The sequence below is a fragment of the Natrix helvetica genome (assembly GCF_964273705.1).
Source record: "Natrix helvetica genome assembly, chromosome: 6".
Taxonomy (NCBI): Eukaryota; Metazoa; Chordata; class Lepidosauria; order Squamata; family Natricidae; genus Natrix; species Natrix helvetica.
Genome location: NC_138553.1, coordinates 9,628,240 through 9,653,718, shown reverse-complemented (window position 1 = coordinate 9,653,718; position 25,479 = coordinate 9,628,240). Strand labels below are relative to the sequence as shown.

General features: G+C 44.3%; 2 protein-coding genes across 2 annotated transcripts in view; one reads left to right on the top strand and one right to left on the bottom strand.

The window, feature by feature from the left end:
• Positions 1 to 9,077, bottom strand: part of IAPP (islet amyloid polypeptide) — a 26,689-nt gene extending 17,612 nt beyond the window's left edge. The window contains exon 1 of the mRNA XM_081957879.1: positions 8,977 to 9,077. The gene's annotated coding sequence lies outside the window, so the exon portion shown is untranslated. The remainder of the gene's footprint in view (positions 1 to 8,976) is intronic.
• An 87-nt stretch (positions 9,078 to 9,164) lies between these two features.
• The window catches only part of LOC309394532 (solute carrier organic anion transporter family member 1A2-like), a 35,936-nt gene continuing 19,621 nt past the window's right edge, over positions 9,165 to 25,479 (top strand). Inside the window, exons 1-4 of the mRNA XM_081957830.1 lie at positions 9,165 to 10,159; positions 12,441 to 12,554; positions 22,966 to 23,107; positions 24,990 to 25,122. Coding sequence (XP_081813956.1) covers positions 10,145 to 10,159; positions 12,441 to 12,554; positions 22,966 to 23,107; positions 24,990 to 25,122 — 404 coding nt within the window. The 5' untranslated portion in view covers positions 9,165 to 10,144. The remainder of the gene's footprint in view (positions 10,160 to 12,440; positions 12,555 to 22,965; positions 23,108 to 24,989; positions 25,123 to 25,479) is intronic.

The window sequence follows — 25,479 nt, the reverse complement described above, 5'->3', positions numbered from 1 at the left end:
TCACCAATTGGTGACCACTGATTTGGAGGACACCAAGGGAGAGAAGACTAGTTTACAAAAAGAAGGGGTTCAATAAGGTGTTCTTGGCATCATAGGGAGACTCTGTTACCCCTTATTGGTATCCAAGTGAATGTTTGTCTACTTGGGGAAAGAATTTAGGAATGGCAAAGGAAGAAATACGCTGGAATTCTCATAACCCTCCAACTCCATTAGACACTTTAGATCTAACCAGCTGCAAGTGGTGATTTCTGTCCCTAGAGGGCACTGTTGCCCCACTTCCAGGAGAATGGGACCCAAAAGGTTAGCAATTATATAAAGTACCGATTGATGAATCATAGATATTTGCATTTTTGGAATCAGGAGGGAAAAAATGCATTGATGGCTCTGAACTGTCAATCAATCTTTATTCTTGCACCCTTAAAACACATACAGAGCCCCTCAGAATAAAAAAAAAAACATAATATACAATATAAACACATTACAGATGCTGACTAATTTCAAATTTAATAAACTAAGATATGTTGTGTTACAAATGGTTGGACACCTGTTTTGGATGGGAAGCAAGCAAAGCAGGAGAACTGCTTGGACGACAGAAATATTTGGTCTCTTGTGACAGTCAATAATATAAGTTTTTGTAGTGGGACGTTGTTGCTGTTGTTGTTGTTAAATTTTCAATTTGATTCACAGTCTGGGACTGGTAAAAACTAACAGATCAGCTCCTAACTAATGACCTAAGACCTACAATGATGACGATTGAAGGAAATTACCACCCACCCCTCTCCTAGAAGAAATATGAAATATCCTGGGAAATATTAAAAAGGCAGACTATTATATTCCCCTGGATGAGAAAAGGGAGAAACATGTTTTAAAAGACAAAGTAACTCCCTGCAACTTCCTGCCCCGCCCCCCCCCACATTTGTCAATGGGTCATTAGGACCTGGGCCTGATGTCTATTGTACACAACAAAGGTAGGATTAGCCTTCTGCCCATCTCACCACACCCCACCTTGGAGGATTGCATCAGCCAGTAGAGCAAACAGGCTTCGGTCTCAGGACAGCGTACAAAGTTAGCTATGATCCCCCGCCCCTGGGAGTCTGACAACCAATCAGAATACATTTCTTACACAGGAACCGGAAACCCTTAAGGTGGGGCCCAACAGAGGGCATAAAACCAAGGCACTCCCAGCTTCCCTTCCCTTTTTCACCCAGGAACTCCAAGCAATCTCCATGTTTCCAGTGTCTTTCTTCCCACTTGGAACTGAACCCAGATGGGCATTTCTCCCAACAACGATGATGATTAAATTTTATTTGGCTGCCCAACTCACTCATCCTGATGGCTTACAAATAGAGAATCCCAGTACGAAAACCAATTTTGCAACACATTTACCTCCAGATTCTTAAATTCAATTTCTGGTTTCAGTAGTTTTTTTTTTTTTAATAAAGAAATATCAAGACTGAAGTGAAAAGCGATCCTGCAAGTCGAGTTGTATCTGTGGGTCTTTTAAAATTTAACCCATGTTTTGCCCAAAGAACACTTGTCGAAATGTCTCTGGAGTCAACCCAGTGAAAACAAGTAGCAAGGATGCTGCTGGTTGTTAATTTTGGGTTCCTCGTTTTGGCTGAAATCCTAATTTCCTGCCCCTTTGCGAACCAATAAAAAAAGTTGATCATTCCAGGCAGTCGTCACACAAAACCTGGACCCATTAAATCTAAGTTAACAAAACTTAATTGCACTGTTCACATATTAGGCTGTCCTCCACTGAACAAACCATGTTATGGATTCATGTGACAATCAGCTTTACACAACATGTTATGAAAATGGCAACACCCTACCTACCATGTGTTAAGCTAGTTTTGTTTAGTAGACTTTGTCTTCTTCTTCTTCTTCTTCTTCTTCTTCTTCTTCTTCTTCTTCTTCTTCTTCTTCTTCTTCTTCTTCTTCTTCTTCTTCTTCTTCTTCTTCTTCTTCTTCTTCTTCTTCTGTGTCTAGATCAAGCTTTAAACTGCCAGAATGAACCCATTTTCTTGGCTTTGTCGTTGGCCAAAAACAAGTCATTATTGGTAGAGGTAATCCTCAATTTACAACAGTTAATTTAGTGACTGTTCAAAGTTGCAATGTGTTGTGGCCCGCCAGCGGCCAGTGGAGCTGGCAGCAGATTCGGACAATGAGGAGGTTGGGGAGGAAGATGGGCCAGTCCTGGAGTCTGGGGAAGGCTCTGACGAGGGCTCTGTGTCGGAGGCAGAGAGGGGGCAGAATGTGGAAACCAAAGTACTTATGTTCTTTTCTTTAATCAAAGTAGTCAGTTTTGCCATTTCATCCATCAACTTCTGCAGCCATTCTTCCAAGGCAGTTCTTCCTAGGTGAGTTGCGCCCCAGATTATGACCTTTTTGGGCCACGGTTGTTTAGCAAAATACTGGCATTAAGTGAATCATTTGGCTGTGAAATCAATCTGGTTTCCCTCATTGATTTGGCTTCTCAGAAGCCAACTGGAAAAGTCACGACCACATGACTCCATGGCAATGCAACTGTCATAAATACTTGGCCCGTTGCCAAGTGTCTGCATTTCGATCATGTGACCACGGGGATGCTACAACGGTCATATATGTGAGAACTGCTCATAAGTCCATTTTTGTAGTGCCATTGCAACTTCAGTCACTAAATACGAATGGTTGCTAGCCAAGAACTATCTGTCCTCTCTTTCAACCCAACCTACCTCACAGGGTTGTTGTGGGGTGACAAAGAGAGAACAAGACTCTACATGACCTGACGTCACTTCCGGGATCGGACGACGACGGACATGTTTGTCCACCGCTCGTCTCCCCGGTGGGTCCCTTAGGTGACACAGGAGCCCTTGGAGGGGGGTCCTGCCGAAGGGCGGCTGGCCGAGGCACCCCGCATGTGGCGGCAGCCAGCTGGGGTGCTTTTCGGCTTCGCCTAGGAGCTGGGGAGCGGAGGGGGGGCGAGAGACAGCTTCGCGCTGCCCGCCCTCTCGTCGGATGGCTCCGGAGGCTAAAAGAAAAGTTGGAGAAGTGCAGCTGGAGACTGAAGGTGGAGATCCTGACCGATGCTCTTGGAAGATTTAAGAGAAAAGCAACAATCACTTTGTGAGTCTTTTGTGTTTCTGTCCTTGAAGAGAGATTAGAGGGGGGGGGTTTACCATTCCCCCCCCCTCGGACTAAGTGGCTTTGAAAATGGATCCTCAGGAAGAGAGAGGTTAAAAGACTGATTTATTTGACTTTTAATTGAAAATGACTTTCACAATTGCTGGAAACGACTCTGAACTGTTGTTTTAAAACAAAAAACTTTTGGCGACTTCTTTCCCTGCGAAGGGGAGGGCCAAGATGGCGCTCGCCCCTCTTTCTTTGTCTTTATGCAAATGAAGTCTGTCCTCTGAAGTTACTCCCAAAGAGAGAATAAAGAAAAGTGGATTGCTTGTTTACTCTCCCAAAGGGAAACTGGGACCTCCTCCTGTGTATGGATCTTCTGATCTTTGGCTGACTTTTCTCTCCATTTATCTTTGTATTTTATTCTTGGAACTGCAAATTCGGTGCCGTTGCAATTGTTTTCCTTTGGAGACCAGCGTAGCTGTGAAACCCTCTGACACCACTTCCCTTGGCAAGGATTTGCATCTCTGAACTTAAACAAATGGCGGCAAGGAAACCCCCTACCGGCAAAGCGTACTCAGCCCCCTCATCGGCTGCCCCAAGTCCCACGATGCAACAGTCTAAGATATCGTCAATGTTGCAGAAAGCAGTGGCTGGGGAGGATCCTAAGGAATTATCTGTTACAGAAATGTTTAAAGAACTTATGAAGGGACAGAATGAAATGAGGGCTGAGATCAAAGAAGAACTCAGAGTGGTTAAAGAACATATAGCTGTAAATACACAACGAATTTTGGTGTTAGAGGACGGAATGGCGGGGCTGGGGGAAGAAGTGAAAGCAATGCATAAGGGAAACATAGATATGGAAAACTTTCAGACAAAAGTAGAATTTGAAAGAATGTCTTTTTTTCTTAGATTCCAGAACTTACCAGAAACAGAGAATGAAAACCTTAAAGATATTATGAATACAATTTTAGCAGATTATCTCAAGAGAGATAAAAAACAAATATGGTGGGATATGTATCTAGCTTATAGGATAAATTCAGCATATGCTAGAACACACAACGTTCCGAGGGAGATACATGTTAAGTTTGTCAGGAGATCCACAAGGGACGAGGTACTTGCGACCCAAAGGGAGGGACCATTGAAATATAAGGGTGAAGAGATCACCATTCTCAAACAGATCCCGAAAAAAATAAGAGATAGAATGAGGAAATGTTCCTCCCTAGCAAAAAATTTATATGAAAAAGGGATCTGGTTTAAATGGTTGATTCCGGAGGGGATGTTAATCTTCTGGGAGGGAAACAGGATCAGAATCAATACAGTCCAGGAGGCGGAGGCCTTCATTAAAAAGAATTTTCCACTCTGAGAGGAAGAACAGAGTGGGAGTAGTGAAAGAGACAGTAAAACACAAGACAGTAAGATCCAAGACGGGAAGGAGGGGGGCACTGAGGCTCTCTCTGGCGACAGGGAGGAAGAAGCAATATCGAAAAGGCTCAGATCTCAAAAATAAAATTATTTGGGACAATAGCAGTTAGTGATATATTAGAAAACGACAAAGAGAAACATGTAGGAACACAAGACTAACAATATGGAGTAAGATTTGGTTTACTGTTTTCTTCTATAAATTTGTTGTACAATGTTATATAAATGAGTACCGTGCTGGGATCTCTACCAGCAGTATGAAAGCTGCCAAAAAAAAATTTGTATACCTATTTCCTCTTCCCTATATATTTGAAAACCAATAAAACTTTGTTGTTGTTTTTTTAAAGACTCTACATGACCTGATTTGACTCTTGAATGAAGGACAGGATGCAGATCAATTCAAAAGAATAAACAAATAGTGAGAGTCACATTTAAAGGTTGGGAAAGTTCAAACAAATGTTTGTTTTTTTTCAAGGCAACACTTTAACAGGATTTAATCAATCATTTGCCGATGGGGGCCTCATTCTCATAAGAGAGGTGAATTTTCCTAGGTTGGGGCAGTGGGAATTAAAACGCAGGATTGCAGATACTTGACAGGAGCATAAAAGCTGCATGGCAATAAATTTTCAACCCCTTGTGAAATAAACACTTCAAAGGCAAAAGGGTTACTATTCCACATTTTTGTAACCATCATCACCATCTCAGTAAGTAAACTAATGCAACCACTTTTGCAATGCTTTCTACTTGACTTTTTCTGAATGTTTTGCTTGTTTAAATAATGTTTTTGTTTTACAAAATGAAAAACAAATTAAAAATCATCAAAAAATGCCAAAGATAGTGATTTAAAATGTCTTATCTCCCCTGATGCACAACTGGACAATATAATTTAAAAACTGAATAACTATGAAATTAAAGGAAGTTATGTAATTTCAGTATTCCTTCCTTCCTTCCTTCCTTCCTTCCTTCCTTCCTTCCTTCCTTCCTTCCTTCCTCCCTCCCTCCCTCCCACCCACCCATCCTTATAATTAGGCATTTCTTCAAGGTTTTTAAAAAGTTAGTTGCAATAAAGTTGTAATTTGTTTTTCATTTTATTTTATTCTCGAGAGCTTTTAAAACTTAGGGGACTGGAGACTAAAACATATGAAGAACGGTTGCAGGAACTGGGTATGTCTAGTTTAATGAAAAGAAGGACTAGGGGAGACAGGATAGCAGGGTTCCAATATCTCAGGGGTTGCCACAAAGAAGAGGGAGTCAAACTATTTTCCAAGGCACCTGAGGGTAGAACAAGAAGCAATGGGTGGAAACTAATCAAGGAGAGAAGCAACTTAGAACTGAGGAGAAATTTCCTCAGAACAATTGATCAGTGGAACAGAAGTTGCCTCCAGAAGTTGTGAATGCCCCAACACTGGAAGTCTTTAAGAAGATGTTGGATAGCCATTTGTCTGAAATGGTGTAGTGTTTCCTGCCTAGGCAGGGAGTTGGACTAGAAGACCTCCAAGGTCCCTTCCATCTATGTATTGCATTGTTGCATAAACCTTTCCCTTTTCTCCTTACATAGAATCATGGGGAACTTTTTGCTTTTACTCTAATAAGCTAGGCATATTTATACAGTTACATATAGGTGTATGCCATGCTTCCCTGAAAATAAGACTGTGTCTTATATTAATTTTTGCTCCAAAAGATGCAGTAGGGCTTATTTTTGGTTTAGGTCTTATTTTGGGGAAAATACGGTACTAAATGCATCCATTTGGTGGACAATATTAACTGGGGTTTATTTGGGGGAGTAGGGCTTATATTATGAGTATCCTGAAAAATCATTCTAGGTTTACTTTCTGGTTTAGTTACATACTGTAGTTGTTATATAATACTGCAAATTCATAAGCAACATTGTTTCAAAAATATCATTAATAAATACTTTTTGAAAGCTAGCTTCAGAATAAGGACTAATAGAAAGCTACATTATTTTAAGCTGACGCTCATATTCTGTCTTCCAACTTCGCAAAAATTCTCTCCTGCTGCAAAAAAGATTTCTGGTTTTCTACTTCAGTGGCTGTCATAATTTCTTTCAAATTTCTAATGGCAATGTTTTTGAATTTCATTTATTGGTGGAAGTGCAGCTCCTGCTTCTCTCTGCTTTTCCAAAAGACAAGTGGTCATTTCACTTCTCATCCAAGAAGCTTCTTCAGAACATCCATTCTTCTTGGATGAGAAGTGAAATGTTTTCAAGGGGAAAAAAACCCCCAAGAAAGTCCCAGTTGCCTTTTAGAAAAGCACATTTGAGACAATGCCTGATATTCTTTTCTGTTATATATCTTTCCTTGACTTTGAAGCCTTTCCAGGCTGCTCAACATTTTCCAAGAAGCTTCCTAGCAATAGCTCTTAGACTTATATACCGCTTCACAGTGCTTTACAGCCTTCTCTAAGCAGTTTACAGAGCCAACCTATTGCCCCCAACAACCTGGGTCCTCATTTTACCCACCTCGGAAGGATGGAAGGCTGAGTCAACCTTGAGCCCTGTGAGATTTGAACTGCCAAATTGCAGGCAGCCGGCAGGCAGCAGAAGTAGCCTGCAGTACTGCACTCCAACCACTGCGCCACCATGGGAAATCTTCGTGGGAAGTTTTTTCTCCTAATGTTTGGTTTTGGGGTGGGGGAGATGTAGAAGGTTATACCTTGAAACACCACTTCATGAAATAACAGGGCTGTATAAATCCTCCAGTGGGCAATTGTGCCTTCGAATCTGTTTTGCACAAGATTTCTAGAAAACTGAAACAATATTTTCCGTGATGCTTGATTTGAAGCCTTCCTTATAAATCCAACACAGGGGATCCTTGTTTAGCAACTGTCTCGTATAGTGACTCTTCAGTTACAACAGTGATGAAAAAAGTAACTGCATCATCAATCCTCACATTTATGACCTTTGCAGGTCTGGAAAGTAGAGGAAAACTGAAGTAAAATCATAACCATCCATGTGAATTCACTTAGCAGCTGCTTCACTTAATGACCATTTTCTGGTCCTGGTTGTAGTTGCTAAATGAGAACTAGCTGCAAGTCAGAGAAGGCTTACCGTATCTTTTGGAGTATAAGATGCACCGGAGTATAAGATGCACCAAGATTTTGAAGAGGCAAATAAAAAAAATATTTTTTGCACTCCGCAGATCTCCCACAAATGGCCCGTTTTTCACAAAAATGGGCCCAATTTTGTCCAAAAAAAAGGGCATGCATAGCCTTTAGGAGGCGTATAGAGTGCTCCTGGGCAAAAAATGACCAAAAACACACCCAAATTTTCACCCTCTTTTTTTTGGGTTGGGAGTTGTCTTATATTCTGAAAAATATGGTATTTGTCATCTATTTATCTATTTATTTCCTACATTTATTCTTTTTACAAAGCGCACAAGGTGGCGAACATATCTAACATAGCTTTCTCCTATTTTCCCCAAGACAACAACCTTGAGAGGTGGGCTGGTTTAAAGAGAGAGGGACTGGACCAATGTCACCCAATCAGTTTTCATGCCAAAGGCGGGACTAAAATTCGCAGTCTCTTGTTGATTGGCCCAAGGTTTCCCAATCAACTTTCATGGCTAAGGCGGGACTTTCTTTCTTCCGAAAGATTCCAAAATATTATTCTTTGGTGTTTCTTGTGTCTTTGGAATCAAGGAGAAGCACTATTTAAACTCCAGAAGGAAGATGAGAGCGGATATTGGCAACTGTTCTGGCCTCTAATGAATCGACTGCTATTTCTTTATCTGTTAGATTAAAAACAGAACTGGGCAGCCAGTTCTAGCAACAAATAACTCTGACAAAGAACAAAGTCACCAAAAAGCCAATTCTAAAGACGTGCCACGCCCTACTTTTCAAAGTTGTATTATATTTGTAAGTTGCTTACATTTTACTCTAAATGAAATCCTATCCATAATTAGAAATAGAATTAGAACAACAGGGTTGGAAGGGACCTTGGAGGTCTTCTAGTCCATCCCCCTGTTGGGCAGGAAACCACTTCAGACAAATGGTTATCCAAGCTCTTCTTAAAATCTTCCAGTGTTGGAGCATTCACAACTTCTGGAGGCAAGTTGTCCCACTGGTTAATTATTATCACTGTCAGGAAATTTCTCCTTAGTTCTAAGTTGCTTCTTTCCTTGATTAATTTCCAGCCATTGCTTCTTGTCCTGGCCTCAGGTCCTTTGGAGAATAGCTTGACTCCCTCTTCTTTGTGGCAACCCCTGAGATATTGTAACACTGATTAGATTGAAAGGTACATAAAAAGATAAAGGTAAAGGTTCCCCTCGCACATATGTGCTAGTCGTTCCCGACTCTAGGAGGCGGTGCTCATCTCTCTTTCAAAGTTGAAGAACCAGCGCTGTCCGAAGACATCTCCATGGTCATGTGGCCGAAGGCACACGGAACGCTGTTACCTTCCCACCAAAGGTGATTCCTATTTTTTCTACTTACATTTTTTACGTGCTTTCGAACTGCTAGATTGGTAGAAGCTGGGACAAGTAACAGGAGCTCACTCCGTTACGCGGCACTAGGGATTCAAACTGCTGAACTTCTGATTTTTCTGATCAACAAGCTCAGCAGCCACTGAGCCACCTCAGTTTACCCTGTAAAAGGTACATAGATGAGTACTAAATATATAAATAGACTGCAATCTTATATCTACACACCTAGCTGATCAAAGCCGATCTTGCAATCTTAGTAGCTTTGGGCTTGAATATGAAACCATCTGTGGAATTCCAGGGTTGTAGAGTAGGCTGGGAAGTTGGACGAACATTTCAGAAGACAGAAAACTGGCAAGCCATTTCCATTTAATTGCCAAGAAAACTACCCGCATGCATACATGAAATAATCAGGGACTGAGTTCAATTCAATGGAGAACTTGACTTTTAATGTAGCTGGGCATGCATCCTAAGAGACAGTTTAAAACTGAGACCTGTACCTCAAGAAGCCCCTATGAGCAACACAGAGTTTTTCCAGGATCCTTTTTTTTTACCCTTAGTAAACAGAAGAGTATCTCTTCAGGGGTTAATGGCAATGTTCTTGCCAGGCGGGAAGGTAATAAAAGACCTAGCTGAATTAAAATTGTTTGGGAATTAGAGATACAGCCCTTTAACGGAGAAGGAGAAGAAGAAGAAAGAGAAGGAGGAGAAGGAGAAGAGAAAGGAGGAGAAACTTGAAGGCGAAGGAAACATACAGATTACATACTGCATAATTGACATATCATCTAATTTTGCTCTGACATGGAAACTGATATCAAGACAAATGATAGTACCAAGATGGGTGATATTCCAGTTCATTGACGAAGTCCGGTTTGTTGTGTGTTTGTGCCAAAAGGAAATACCAACACAGCTGTGCATGTCCATCTCTTAGAGCCGTTCCTTTTCTGGGTTACTCTTTTGGCTCAAGTCAAAGACTTACTGTAGAGCTAAAACAAAGGAGTCAAAGACTTTGACAAACAGAAATATATTTTCCAAGGCTGTTCTCTTTGCTCTCATTTTCCTTACTGCTGCAAAGTTTTGGTACGATACTCCAGTCCTGCTTTTTTCCAGAAGAAATTCCAAAGTGTTCAATATTTGGGAACGAGAGCCTCTGATCTGCTTCGAACAGGATCACCCAGGGTATGGCTACGATGGAGGTAGGTAGCAATTCAAGAGAGGAAGAAGAAGGCTTTCTTATCATTTTGAGGGGAGTAAATCCATACGGTTAAAAATATTAAAAATGAATGTTTCCTTAGGCATTTTAAAGGAGGAAGAGAAATGACGTTTGCCAACCGTAGAGCCTAGAACAGTGATGGCGAACCTATGGCACGCGTGGCACAGGTGGCTGAGTTCACCTTTTTAAAAGCCATTTTTTCGCCCTCCCCAGGCTCCAGAGGCTTTATAGGAGCCTAGGGAGGGTGAAAAGAGCCTCCCCCGCCCTCCCAGAGGGCCTCCGGAGGCTTTAGGGACCGTTCGGAGGCTTCCTTGACGCCTTTGGAGCACTTAAAACGACCCTCCGAGCAACCCGGAAGTCAATTCCGGTTTGCTCGGAGGATCCTTTTGAGTGCTCCGAAGGCTTCAGGGAAGCCTCCGAACGGTCCCTGAAGCCTCTGGTGGGCCTCTGGGAGGGCGGGGGAGGCTCTTTTCGCCCTCCCCAGGCTCCTATATTTATTTAGAACAATTGGAGTGCAGGGGGGGTCGCGCGTTGTGCGCTCATGTGCAGTGGGGGGTCATGCATTGTATTATGGGTGCGGCATGCCCACACACGACCCCCCTGCACTCCCCCCACTTGTGGCACGCGAGCCAAAAAAGGTTCTCCATCGCTGGCCTAGAAACTGAAATTTGTTTAATTTTTTTAAAAAAGAAGAAGCAAAAAGTTAAGTCCCTTGATCGTAGGGTAACTTTGCAAGCAGGAAAATATATGCTGTCAAATCCCAGATTATAGCATATTTGTTTTTTTCATGGGCTTTCTTTGAATGAGTGGGTCAAGTACTTAGAAAAATATGTAGTAGGCAGCTAAGAAGGAGCAGCTTTGATTTGGACTGCCTCAGTTTCATAAACAGAAATTTAGAAGGGGGGAAAAACCTGCTGCTTTTTATAAATGCACTAGGATGTGGGACGCAGTGGCTCAGTGGCTAAGACACTTGTCATCCAGAAAGGTCGGCAGTTTGGCGGTTCAAATCCCTAGCGTTGCATAACAGAGTGAGCTCCTGTTGCTTGTCCCAGCTTCTGTCAACCTAGCAGTTCGAAAGCATGTAAAAATACAAGTAGAAAAATAGGGACCACCTTTGGTGGGAAGGTAACGGTGTTCCGTGAGCTTTTGGCATTTAGTCATGCTGGCCACATGACCACGGAGATGTCTTCAGACAGCGCTGGCTCTTCGGCTTTGAAACAGAGATGAGCACCGCCCACTAGAGTTGGGAACGACTAGCACATATGTGCGAGAGGAACTTTTACCTTATGATGTGGTTTTCGAATTGCTTAGTGGACAAGCAAGGTTTATGTACAAATGAGCATGGACCCACAGGTAGGTCTGGTACCCCTTGAACCAAAGGTGGGCTGCCTCCCTTGTTTTTGACATTTCACAGGTACAGAAGACATATAATATGTAATCCTGTTGTGAAATGGGAACTGATATCACGATGAATTGATAACATCCCTGTGGGTCAAATTAGATGACGTCCAATTTGAGAAGAATTCTATCAAGGTTCCCCTATACGGTTTTTTTTTTGCAAAGGTTGTTTTTATTCAGTGGTGGTAGGAATTACCATATTTTTGGGAGTATAAGACGCACCAAGATATTGAAGAGGTAAATTTAAAAAAAGTTTTTGCACTCTGCAGGGCTCCCAAACCCTCTGCACGCCTCATTTTTTGTGAAAAAATGGGCATGCAGAGATTTTGAGAGGCCTGCAATGTGTTCCTGGGGGGAAGGAGGCAAAAATAACCACAAAACGGCCCATTGTTTTGCAAAAATGGGCCCTTTTTTGCAAAAAACAAGTTATGCATAGCCTGTAGGAGGCTTGGAGAGTGCTCCTGGGGACTTGGGGGAGGGGTAAAAATGAGCAAAAAATAGCCCAGTTTTCACTTGTTTTTGCCCTCCCCAGTCCCCAGGAGCACTTTGTAGGCCTCCCAAATCTTCTGCACATCCACTTTTGGCAAAGGGGTGGCGTTTCGGCAGGCCGAAATGTTGTATTCAGTGTATAAGATGCACCAAGATTTTCTCCCTCTTTGGGGGGGGGGGGGAAGTGCGTCTGATACTCCTAAAAATATGGTAACAGCTTGATTTTTGCTCTTTTTTTTTACACTGCCTTGAAATTTGGTGCTAGGGACAGGTGGTATCTTCAGCTTAGCTCCCCCAAATATCTACACCTCTCTCACTAGTTTTGAAAGTTTGTTTGATTATGTTGTCCATGTTTGTTTCTTTGTCCCTTCTTCAAGGTGGTCAGCCAGACCGAGGCAAACAACTGCAAAGAGGACATCCCAGCGGATCCCAAAAGTGTCATGAAGGGCTCTAAGAAGTTAGCATCGGCTTGTTCCATGTCCAAACTGAAGGTATCATCATCTTATTGTTCCCATATCAACATAAAACTTATTTCATATATATCCTTGTACCAGTGACGTGCGGTGAGGTTTATGGCTGGTGAGGCTGGTGACGTCATCAGGAAGGCAGGGAATGGGACCACGTGTGCTGGAGGCTGAGGCTGCCTCATCCTCCAGCACACGTGATCCCATTCCCCGCCTTCCTGAGCGCGCTCCACCGGCTCGCGCTCCGCGATCCCCAACAGCAGCTGCTTTTCTGTGCATCTGGCGTTTAGGACATCTACCTAAATGCCAGACGCACAGAAAAGCACTGAAAAGCACTTCGCCTCCAAGCCACTTCGTCTTGATGACGTCGCTGACGTCGCTGCTGGGCGCGGCCGGCCAGAGGTAACCAGAGTGGCACCGAGGGGTCCGGGCGGACGAAAGAGCAAGCGATGGAGGCTCAGGCAGCCTGATCCTTGGTCGCTCGTCCACCGGACTGCCTCGGCGCCACTCTGGCTACCTCCGTCCGTCCGGGCATGGCAGCTGTGGCGACGTCATCAAGCCCCTGCCACTTCTGGACGTCTATTGCAGTCGCGAGGAGCGCGCAAAGTACAGCGGAGGCAGTAAGGTTATTGGCGCTTCCGAGAACCCTCCTGCCTCCGCCAGTTGCCCAGCTGGCACCGCCCCCCGCGCGCTCCTCCTCCTCCCTCCTCTTCCTCTTATATATATGAAACTCCCTCATGGATATTATTATTATATATTATTATTTCATGATGAGAGGTGAGGCTCTACCTCCCCTACCTCCCCTGACCGCACGTCCCTGGCTTGTACATTGATTGCTTGGGGAAATCCATTTGGCATCAAATGTTATTCTACAGCAGGGGTGTCGAACTCGATTTCATTGAGGGGAGCATGAAGGTTGTGTTTGACCTCGTGTGTGTGTGTGTGGCCAGGGTGGGCATTGCCAGCTCGACGTCACTTGTGTCAGGGGGCGCCTGTGGTGGCCCAAGCGCTCTGCCAGCAAAGGGATCCCGAGATCCGTTTTTGGCTGCATCTGCCTCCTGCAACCCTCTGCCAGCGAAAACAGAGCCCAGAATGGTCACAGAGGCTCTTCTGGGCTCCATTTTTACTGGCAAAGGCACCGTGGACCGGTCCTTCTCTGTTTCCTGGTTGGCCCCATGGGCCAGATCTAAACACCCCACAGGCTGGAGGCGGCCCACAGGCCTTGAGTTTGACACCAACAGGGTCATCCATTCTCATAACTTTAAAACCCAACAGGAAGGAGTGTGAGAATCTTCCCTCCTGGAGTGAATCGCATTCACCGAGTGGATTTACGAACACATTAACTATGATTTAAATAATGTGTGGTTCAGAGTAGTTCACTGCCTTTGGCGATGGGACCAGCAGGTCAAGAGACAATATTGTGAGAACCAAGAAATATAGCCTACTGACCTATTAGATTCAATAAGTCCTATGGGTAAATAGAAGGCCCCAGAAGAAAGAGATATGAACCAATGTTTTCAGGTAGGATGATTTCAAAATTTACCAGAAATATTGGTGATCCTGCTGAACCGTTGCTAACTGTGAAATACGTTTTTCTAAAATATGCACTTGTATGGATTCGTTTAAAACGGGAAGAATGAAACTGTTGGAAGTGAGGAATTGAAAGTAATGTAGACAGGTGTTCCCGGATAGTGACGGTTACTGAAGTTATGACTCATGTATGTGGTTAGAAGAACAGCGTAAAGGATAGAGTTCAAGATCAGTTCGGAGCTCTTTGATTTATAGCAAAGTCCTTGTAGGACTTGCTATGTCTCATTGGCCCTCTGCATTAATATGTTCATGCAGTGTATTACTGCTATGATATCTCTTATATCTATTCATTTCTAAGGTTCCAAATTATTAGAAACAATAAACCTCGGATCTTAAAGTAAGAATTATTGCTTGTGTTGCTGCCTTTGTTTCCTATTGGGATTTTCTTAGGACAATGTGGTTTATTAGTTCAGGCATCCCATCATAGGTGGGTTCCTACCAGTTCGGACTGGTTTGGCTGAATAGGTAGTGGTTTGGCGGCCTGGGTCACCGGAACCGGCAGTAACCCAGGCCTGCCACACCTCCAAACCGGTTCCCCAGTCGGCATGGCATTTTTAAATATTTGTTAATGTCCTGCGCATGCGCAGAACTATTTATTGGCAACTATGCACACATGTGAGATCAAAGCGATCACGCATGTGCAAAATTGCGTGCCCACCTAACTGGCAGTAATGTTGGCAGCAACCCACCTCTGAATCCTACGTAAGGTAAATATCATAACAGTGGACTCTTACCACTGGTGGGTTGCAGGAGGTACGCCCCAGTACGGGAGTACCGGAGCCTGCCCGGAGCACCGGGTACCGTTCCAGTATGGTGCTCCGGAGGGCCCACCCGCCTGGCCGTGCTCCTTACCTGTCTTTAAATCCTTCGGTGCTTCCGCGCATGCACATGGAACATACAGCACCTGCGCAATGCTCCACCAAGCAGCTGCAGCGCCGTGGGAGCTCACAGAGGCGTCGCTGGATGGTAAGATGCATGCGCGCTGCACGTGTTCATGTGGAGAACGCCGGGCCCTGTTACAACCGTACCGGTTTCAACAGGATCCCGAACCCACCACTGACTTTTACTCTAAGTTTAGGTTTCATACTTTGACCGAATCCAGGTGTAAAGTTGGAAGAGAGCGTTTCATACAGTATGTTGGGTCTAATCTGTTGCTTCTCCCAAATTCTTTTGCCGCTAGTTGTAATTGTTCCAACTGGATAAAAAGTGAAGGGTCGAAAAAGGCAGTTGACCTCTTTGCTTTATCCATTATATAAGCACAGAGTTTGTGAAATAACAAGTATTTGCTAGTGCCAATGGACTTTAAACTGGACCTTTACTCTGGAAGCTACGTTAATGGGTACCTGAATTAAGGTGGCAGCAGAGGGATTCTGGTAGTTGAAGTACACACATCTTAAAGTTGACAAGGTTGAAAAACATTGGCCTAGACCAGGGGTGTCAAACTCGAGTTCCTTGAGGGCCGCTTCAGGGTTGTGTTTGGCCTCAGAGGGGAAGGGTGGGCATGACCCGGGTGGGCGTGGCCAGCTCAACATCACTCATGTCTGGGGCACCTGTGGTGGCCAAGTGCTAAGGCAGGACTTCCTTCAGACTCTCCCTCCCTCTCTTTATAATGTCCTTCCTTCCTTCCTTCCCTCCCCCCCTCCTTCCTTCTTCCTTCTGTTTTCTTTTTCCTTCCCCTCTTTCTTTATTTTTCCTTCCTTGTTCTCTTCCCATCTTTTTCTTTCCTTTTTCCCTTTCTCCTTTCCTGTCCCTTCTTGCATGCTCAAATGCAAAAGAGGAAATGTTTCTCCTTTTCTTTTGTTTTTAATTTGTTTTGCTAGCTGTCTGCCAATGAAAATAGAACCCGTGTGTCTGTCTGTGAGTGTGTGTGTGTGTGTGTTCCAGCATAACTCTGGAATGCCTCAAGCAATTTCAACTAAACTTGGTACACAGATGACTTACTCTCGGGGGGGGAAATATTGTGGGGGTAAGATACCCCTAACACCCCTCAGGTGTGTGTTCTGTTAAGATACAGCCTGTTGTGCCTTAAAATGATTTCTACTGTACTGCCGTAAAATGGCTTCTACCATGCAGCGCAGTGGCATTGCCATGGTAACAGCTTCACAGTACTCCACAAGGGGGGCTCTCTCTGATAAGGGGGAAATCCAACATTAGAAATTACGTTTGGTTTGGACATTTTCTCCCTATAAATTAATCCCCTATAAATTAATACCCAGGCAATGCCGGGATATCAGCTAGTAACAATTAAAAAGAGAAAGAGAGAAGCATAACAAAAGCAAAAACATGAGAAGAAAAGGGCAAACAAGGCTAACATATTGACAATGAATGAATAATACTTGGGAGGCTTGGCTAACCTCCTGACTCCTTGCCTGGAAGAATTTGAACATCTGTTAAAATATACACAAGGGTTGGTTTTACGCCAAAAATCCCACATGAGACGTTAAATTGACTTGGCCTTGAGACTTTCAGATTTGCAAGATTCATTTAATGTAGCCTTACAATCAAGTAGAATTAGTTCATCTGGTCCTATTTCCTGCCTGGTCTACCTGGGGAGGATAACATCAATCTTGAAAGTGTGGAAGTGTTGTGGCCTGCCAGTGGCCAGCAGAGCTGGCAGCAGAGTCGGAGAGTGAGGAGGTTGGAGAGGAACATGGGCCAGTCCTGGGGGGCTGAGGAAAGCTCAGAGAAGGATTTTGCGTCGGAGGCAGAGAGGGAGCTAGACAGCAGTGAGGCAGAGGAAGAGCTGGAGCCTGTTCCCAGTGTGCGCATGCACAGAGCTGCCAGAAGACAAAAACGACTAAGGAAGCAGGATCGATTTAGGAGTAAAGCCACACCTTAGAGGTTGATCTCTGTCCTCAGGGTCACCTGAGTGGTGTCCCTAATTCCTGTTTTTAAGTTCTGAGGTAATGAAATACGAGGAGGCTGCTGAACGACCAGGCGGCATGGTCAAAGAACGGGTGTCAGGAACACTAGAGTGGCAGACATTAGCTAAATGGCCCCTTTTGCCGCACTTGCGGCAAACAGCATTTCGGAAACGGCAGGCTGACCAAAGGTGGCGGCCGCCTCAGCTGAGGCAATTTCGGCCGCCCTTGAGGCTCATAGATTGCATGCGGTCGATTGCCAAGTCTAGGTCACTTTTGCAGGAGTGAGAGGCATGAAGCTGGTTGGTAGAAGAGGCAGTTCCCCCCAGCGTAGTTGACAAACGCCGCAGGTCAGGCGTAGATTGACCAGCCATCTCATAAGCGTGGGCTTCATCAACGGCGATTTTTAGGGTCAGATCCGAGCGGGAGAGAATGCACCGGTGGAGGTTAACGTCCTTCAGGCCGTAGATGAATTGCTCTAGGAGCGCTTCGTCTAGATCGGCGAACTCACATGAGATAGCGGCAGCCAGGAGTGCAGCCACATAATGGCTAATGGATTGTCCATCTTGCTGAATACAGTGGCGGAAAAATTGGCGCCGCGCAAAACGTGAGGGAGCCGGCTCATAGCGAGTTTTAAGTTTAGCCATCAGATGGTCCCAAGGCATAGTGTGGACAGGAGTAGGGGCAGAGAGTGCCCTTGCCGTGGCAAACATTTCGGGGCCGCAGTAATTGAGGAAAATACCCCTCTTACGTTCGAGCGAGAGGTCAGTCAGATCATGGGCTTGTAAAAAACATTCAAAACGTTCAATGAACGCTTCCCATGATTCGGCCTCGATGCGGAACGGAGGAAAAAGAGCCGCAGTAGCCATGGCTCGCATAGGTTGAGGTTCAGATTCGCCCGTCCAGTTTTAAGTTCTGAGGTAATGAAATACGAGGAGGCTGCTGAATGATTAACCTTTTATTAGTAACGGTAACTTAACAGAACAGAGCAACAGAAACCCCGGCTGACAGCTATTTATACTGATAGCTGTCAGTTGGGGAACCAATGGGGTAACCAGCATTCTCCCGCCGAACGGACGGGCCAATCAGTGAAGACCGGGACAGCGCCACCTGCTGGTGGACGGCCTCGGTACACAACACCTGTAATCTGCAATTTTTTTCTCTGTGACTTTTTTTCTCTATTGACTATGTCAATACCTGCTTCAATGACCCTCTACAAAAGAGGCAAATGGCCAGCTGTCTGCAAGGAATATAAATTCTTCCATTCTCCACTATCCTGTCGGAGCTGAAGAAGCTTCTTGGATGAGAAGCAAAACATCTTCAAAGAAAAAGCAAGAAAGTCCAGTTGCCTCCTGAGAAAAGGCACCTTTGGGACATCCCACTTAATAATCACTTTACTTAACATTGGAAGTCTTGCTTTCAATTGCAGTCATAAGTTGAGGTCTACCTCAGGAGTGGATTCTGGCCGCCATTACTACCACTTCGGCGCCCGAAGAATTTTGTCACTTCGCTTGCACGCACGACATTTGCACTTAAAATGATCTGCGCATACGCACAACATTAAAAAGGGGGGAAAATACATTTTTTCAATGAAGATTGTTCTGCACATGTGCAGAACAGAAAATCAAGATGGCGCCACCAAGGATAGAACTGGTATGGTCACATGTCCAGCCAAGTTCCTACCAAGGCCACACTTGGAATCCTGCATTCAGTTTTGGTCGCCACAATGTAGAAAAGATGTGGAGACTCTAGAAAGAGTGCAGAGAATTGCAACAAAGATGATTAGGGGACTGGAGACTAAAACATATGAAGAGCGGTTGCAGGAACTGGGAATGTCTAGTTTAATGAAAAGAAGGACTAGGGGAGACATGATAGCATTGTTCCAATATCTCAGGGGTTGCCACAAAGAAGAGGGAGTCAAACTATCCTCCAAGGCAACTGAGGGTAGAACAAGAAACAATGAGTGGAAACTAATCAAGGAGAGAAGCAACGTAGAACTGAGGGGAAATTTCCTGACAGTTAGAACAATTAATCAGTGGAACAGCTTGCCTCCAGAAGTTGTGAATGCCCCAACACTGGAAGTCTTTAAGAAGATGTCGGATATCCATTTGTCTCAAACGGTATAGGGTTTCCTGCCTAGGCAGGGGGTTGGACTAGAAGACCTCTAAGGTCCCTTCCAACTCTGCTATTGTATTATTGTATTATTCAGCCAAAGCGGACCAAATAGATAGGAATCCACCTCCGGTCTACCTGTTAGCTATTTGGGATCATTCCAATCCCAAACAATTGGAGAGGTTTTTTTTTCTAGGCTGTATTTTTCATTTCAGAGTCTACCTTACAAACATGGGATTTCTATTTCCTTCCCCTCTTTCCTTATTTTTCCTTCCTTGTTCTCTTCCCATCTTTTTCTTTCCTTTTTCCCTTTCTCCTTTGAATTGACATGGAATAGAAGTGGCTTTTCAGAAAAACAAAAACAAAACCAGGCTGTTTTGGAAAATAATAGCACAGCTAAGAAACAGATTTCAGGAATAAACTGTCCTGGATTGTGCTGGGTTTATAGTTTCCTGCCCTACAAATAAACACATACACACACTGAATTCTATACATGTCCATTCAGGTTGCCCATCTTACCAAGGCCACTCTGGATAGTGAATATGGTTAAAACATCAATTATCTATATATAAAAACAGGTGTGTGTGTGTGTGTGTGTGTGTGTGTGTGTGTGTGTGTGTTCCAGCATAATTCTGGAATGCCTTGAGCAATTTCAACCAAACTTGGTTCACAGATGACTTACTCTCAGGGAAAAAATACTGTTGCGGTAAGATACCCCTAACACCCTTCAAGGTGTGTATTCTGTTAAGATGCAGCCTGTTGTGCCTTAAAATGATTTCTACTGTACTGCCGTAAAATGGCTTCTACCGTGCAGCGCAGTGGAGTTGCCATGGTAACGGCTTCACAGTACTCCACAAGGGGGGCTCCCTCTGATAAGGGGGAAAATCCAACATTAGAAATTATGTTTGGTTTGGACATTTTCTCCCTATAAATTAATCCCCTATAAATTAATACCCAGGCAACGCCGGGTTATCGGCTAGTAACAATTAAAAAGAGAAAGAGAGAAGCATAACAAAAGCAAAAACATGAGAAGAAAAGGGCAAACAAGGCTAACATATTGAGAATGAATGAATAATACTTGGGAGGCTTGGCTAACCTCCTGACTCCTTGCCTGGAAGAATTTGAACATCTGTTAAAATATACACAAGGGTTGGTTTTATGCCAAAAATCCCACGTGAGACGTTAAATTGACTTGGCCTTGAGACTTTCAGATTTGCAAGATTCATTTAATGTAGCCTTACAATCAAGTAGAATTAGTTCATCTGGTCCTATTTCCTGCCTGGTCTACCTGGGGAGGATAACATCAATCTTGAAAGTGTGGAAGTGTTGTGGCCTGCCAGTGGCCAGCAGAGCTGGCAGCAGAGTCGGAGAGTGAGGAGGTTGGAGAGGAACATGGGCCAGTCCTGGGGGGCTGAGGAAAGCTCAGAGAAGGATTTTGCGTCGGAGGCAGAGAGGGAGCTAGACAGCAGTGAGGCAGAGGAAGAGCTAGAGCCTGTTCCCAGTGTGCACATGCACAGAGCTGCCAGAAGACAAAAACGACTAAGGAAGCAGGATCGACTTAGGAGTAAAGCCACACCTTGGAGGTGATTGGCCCCTCCCATAGGAAACAAAAGGGGAGCGAATGGGGAGTGGGCTTTTCCAGGAAACAATTCGTTCCTTCGGTCGTTTCAAGAGTGGAAAGTTCTGTTTGTGACTATAAGAGACTCTGTGCCAAGTGTTGCCTTGGCCTGTATTTGGAAACTAGTTATCTGGCAGGTCTCCAAGTGAGATAAGGTTCGCGTTGATAAATATTCCTCTGAAAGGCTGCTGATTGTGAATGAAAGGAATTCACAGTTGTGTAAATAAAAAAAGGTTTTGCCGGGACTAAGACTCTGTGTCATGCTTTTTAAGGAAGCCTAGGTCAGAACAGGAAGTACGATTCACTGCAGCCCAAGAGACTAGGGAGAGTGTCTTCTGGGCCTCTTGTTTCCCCCCACTATCCAGCTGCAAACTGTGCTGTCTCTTATCTCACTGTTCCCTAGGCAGGATGTCTTTGTGGGGTCTCCCAAGGTCTTTCCCACATATCATTACAGAACAGGGGGAGTGTGCGATGTGAAAAAGGCGGAGTTCAGGGTTGTGGAAATCTTTGCATATGTGTCTATTGCAACAAAATGTAATTACTTTTGGCTCAACTTTTTGCCTACCCAAAAAGTTCATTTTCAAAATTGTTAAGAATTGTTCTGACTGAGGCTTCCCAAGAGCATGAAGCAAACGCCTTGTCCCAACAAAAACCCCTTTTATTAATTTACTGGGAATTCGGCTCATTCACATCCAGCAAAGTCTTTCCAGGGAGGATTTACAGTCACAGACCTTATCTGGCTTGGCGAGTTGGCAGGCCAATATTTGCAAAACTTGGCAAGAAGTTTCGGATAGTCATGAACCAATTAAGTGAACTAATTGTCCCCTGCAAACTCTACTCCCCTTTTGCTCCTCTTTTATTTCCTCTGGGAGGGGCCATTCATCACCCACCTGTGGCCTGTCGACCCCTGTTCTTTAGCTGTTCCCTTCGTCTGGCAACTCTGTGCATGCGCACACTGAGAACAGGCTCCAGCTGTTCATCTGCCTCACTGATGTCTGACTCTGAAGGCAGCTGATAACTGGCATACGGCTCTGGCCCCACCTCTGCCTCTGACACAGAGCCCTCATCAGAGCCTTCCCCAGACTCCAGGACTGGCCCATCTTCCTCCACAACCTCCTCATTGTCCGAATCTGCTGCCAGCTCTACTGGCTGCTGGTGGGCCACAACAGAAAGTTAAACTTTTCCTTCCATCGTTATTTGAGAAAGACGATCTCACCATGGCCGTTGGGGGGCCCCAACAAGAATTTTGGTGCCCCAGACAGCTGCTATAACTCTCAGGGAAGAATAGCTATACTATTCTCCCTTTATTTCTTTGTCAGTAATTTAAATTTAACACAAAAATAGTTTGTCATGGAAGTGACTGCCTGTGAAGGCTCCTGGATTGGGGCTGAAAGGCAAAAGCGAAAGCAGTATGCTCGGTCTCATATTTGGGTAGACCAGGTTGCCCTGAAAGACCAATCTCACCAGAAAAACATTCTCAGGAGAGAAGAAGAAGAAGAAAAAAAATGCCCTACTAATTTTGCAGATGGTTTCTACAGTCTACAAACAGAACCAACGAGATTCAAGCTAAACTGTCTTAAATTACCCTGGGCTTTTCAAAGCTAACCATTTCAGATTGAATCTGATACCTTTGTGACTCCCTTTGCAATAGGTAAGAGTCAGGCCGGTTCTTACAGTTACCTCAGGTAGCAAGGGAATACTCACGGGTGGGCTTCAAAAATTGCAGCAACGGGTTCGCTGCCCCGTTGCTGGGTGGGCGTGGCCATGGTGGGCATGGCCCAGAGGTGGGTTGCTGCTGGCCTTACTGCCGGTTTGGTGGGCGTGCAATTTTGTGTCTTGCATGCTCGCCTCGCTCACACATGTGCCAGACACATGCTCTGCCCATGCGCATGCACATTTGCCCATACATGCAATAACAATTGCTCTGCGCATGTGCAGGAGCAAAAAAACCCACAAGACTTTACTTACTATTGCTGACTTTAAAGGTAAGCAGCTGAAGTTCTAAATCAGTGTTTCTCAACCTTGGCAACTTTAAGACCTGAGGACTTCAACTCCCAGAATTCCCCAGCCAGCCAAGTTGAAGTCCACAGGTCTTAAAGTTGCCCAGATTGAGAAACATTGTTCTAAATGCTCCGTTTTCAGTGCTGCGCAAGCGCTCCCTAAACCAGTTGTTAAACCGGCAGCATCCCACCAAACTTTACGTGCCGGTGAATGTGATGTGATTAATCCCCTGTCGGTTTTCCTCATTTCCTTCTAGGTATTTTTGATATTATTATATTTAGCCTATCTGACCAAGACTATGAGTGGGGCATACATCAACAGCATGCTGACACAGATCGAAAGACGTTTCAACATCCCCGCCTATCTGGTTGGGATACTCAACGGAGCCTTCGAAATGGGTAGGCAAATCAAGGAGAGCCTGTCGAATGGTTTGAACATAAATAATGTCAGGGAATTGTGCAGCAACTATCCAAATGAAGTCAGAGAGGCTGACAGAAACTTGCAGTTGTGAGACCTGCAGCCATCTTTTCTTTTGGATCTTTGGCCTGCCACACTTTCTATTATTCTGCTGTGCCGTTTCTATTGTGGGGAAATGGGAGGGGGGATGGTACGGAGTTAGATGCGATGTAGCCATAACAAAATTCTTTCTAGAAAGCCAAGGTCATCCTTTGTCTCTGTACCTGACCGGAACGGGATTGGTGGAACTGCCAGCATGGCAGTGGGAGATTGGGCCATGGGATGGACTGGGGGTGGGGGTGGGGGTGGGGCAAGATCTTGGGCTTTCAACTAGGTGGGGAAAACCAGGAAGCTTTCAGATCCGTATTTTCCCAGATGTGCCAACATGGCTCTCTTAAATAATTGGAACTTTGAGCAATACTTTGCCTTGGACTCTGATTTACTTTTGGGTGCTATTTGGAACCCTGACAGTAGTTTTATATAAATAAATATATTTATCAGTTATATTAACATCAGACAAGATAGTCAGCAACACAGAGCATCACAAAGTATATCAAACAATATCCAGAGCGCACAGAAGAAAAAGGCGGGGAAAAGGGAAACGTTACACCCACAGCAACCAATCATTGCATAGATTGCCTTCGATAGGAGACAGGCACTCTCCAACCAATCAACTCCAACTGTGTGTTCTGGCCTATGGTGGGATTCAAACAATTTAACAACTGGTTCTCTGCCCTAATGATGAGCTAGTTGGGTGGGGCTTGGTGATCATATGACTGGGTGGGTGTGGCCAACTCAATGTCACTCAGGTCGATGGGCGCTTCGCCTTAGCTGTTACAATGTAATAAGGGTTAACCGGAGAGGCAGTTTCTGTAAGCAGGGCAATAAAGATTAGGCTAGAAACAACACCAGAATGTTTCCTTCCTGCCTTCCTTACAGGATTAGCCCTGCAAAGTGGAAAAAAACCAAATTGAGATTTCTTCCAACAACCGGTTCTCCGAACCGCTTAGAAAGTTAACAACCAGTTCTCCCAAATAGGTACTAACTGGCTGAATCCCACCATTGGTTCTGGCCCATTGTACAATTTTACTATTCCAGTTACTAAATATAATACCCTAACAAATAAGCACATTTATTCAAATTTACATGTATTTAACATTGGTTACACCAAACATCAGCATGATAAGCATATTCTAATCTAAGATGATTAGGCAGGAAGAATGAAAACCTAGGAAAGAATAGAGTAGAATGGAATAGAATAGAATAGAATAGAATAGAATAGAATAGAATACAATACAATACAATACAATACAATACAATACAATAGCAGAGTTGGAAGGGACCTTGGAGGTCTTCTAGTCCAACCCCCTGCCTAGGCAGGAAACCCTACACCACTTCAGACAAATGGTTATCCAACGTTTTCTTAATAACTTCCACTGTTGGAGCATTCACAACTTCTGGAGACAAGTTGTTCCACTGATTAATTGTTCTAACTGTCAGGAAGTTTCTCCTCAGTTCTAAATTGCTTCTCTCCTTGATTAGTTTCCACCCATTGCTTCTTGCCCTGCCCTCAGGTCCTTTGGAGAATAGTTTGACTCCCTCTTCTTTGTGGCAGCCCCTGAGATATTGGAAGATTGCTATCATGTCTCCCCTAGTCCTTCTTTTCATTAAGCTAGACATACCCAGTTCCTGCAACCGTTCTTCATCTGTTTTAGCCTCCAGTCCCCTAATCATCTTTGTTGGCTCTCCTCTGTAATTTTTCTAGACTAGAGTCTCAACATCTTTTTTATGAATCTATATACCTAACCTAGTTTATTTCTTCAGGTGACGTGGTGTTGATCGTCTTTGTGAGTTACTTGGGATCAAAACTTCACAGGCCACGCATGATTGGGCTTGGATGTGCAGCCATGGGTTTGGGATGTGTTTTGATTGCGTTGCCTCATTTTCTAATGGGGAGGTAAGTTCTAATCTTCCTTAATTCTCACATGGGTAAGTCCTCGACTTACAGCCACAGTTGGAATCAGAATTTCCATTGTTGACCAAGTGGGTGTTAAGAGACCTGGGACTGATTTTATGAGCTTTTTTGCCATGGTTGCTAAGTGAATCCCTGTGGTTGTTAAGTGAATCACATGGTCATTCAGTAAACCCAGCGTGCCCCGTTGACTTGGTTGGGAAGGTCACATGACCCTGGGATGCTGCAAATATGTTGTAAATACAATGTGACAATGACAAAAATGTATGCGGTGTTGTCACAACATCAAATGTAGCCTTCAACACTTGCATATTATTATATTGAGTTATTTAGCTATATTCA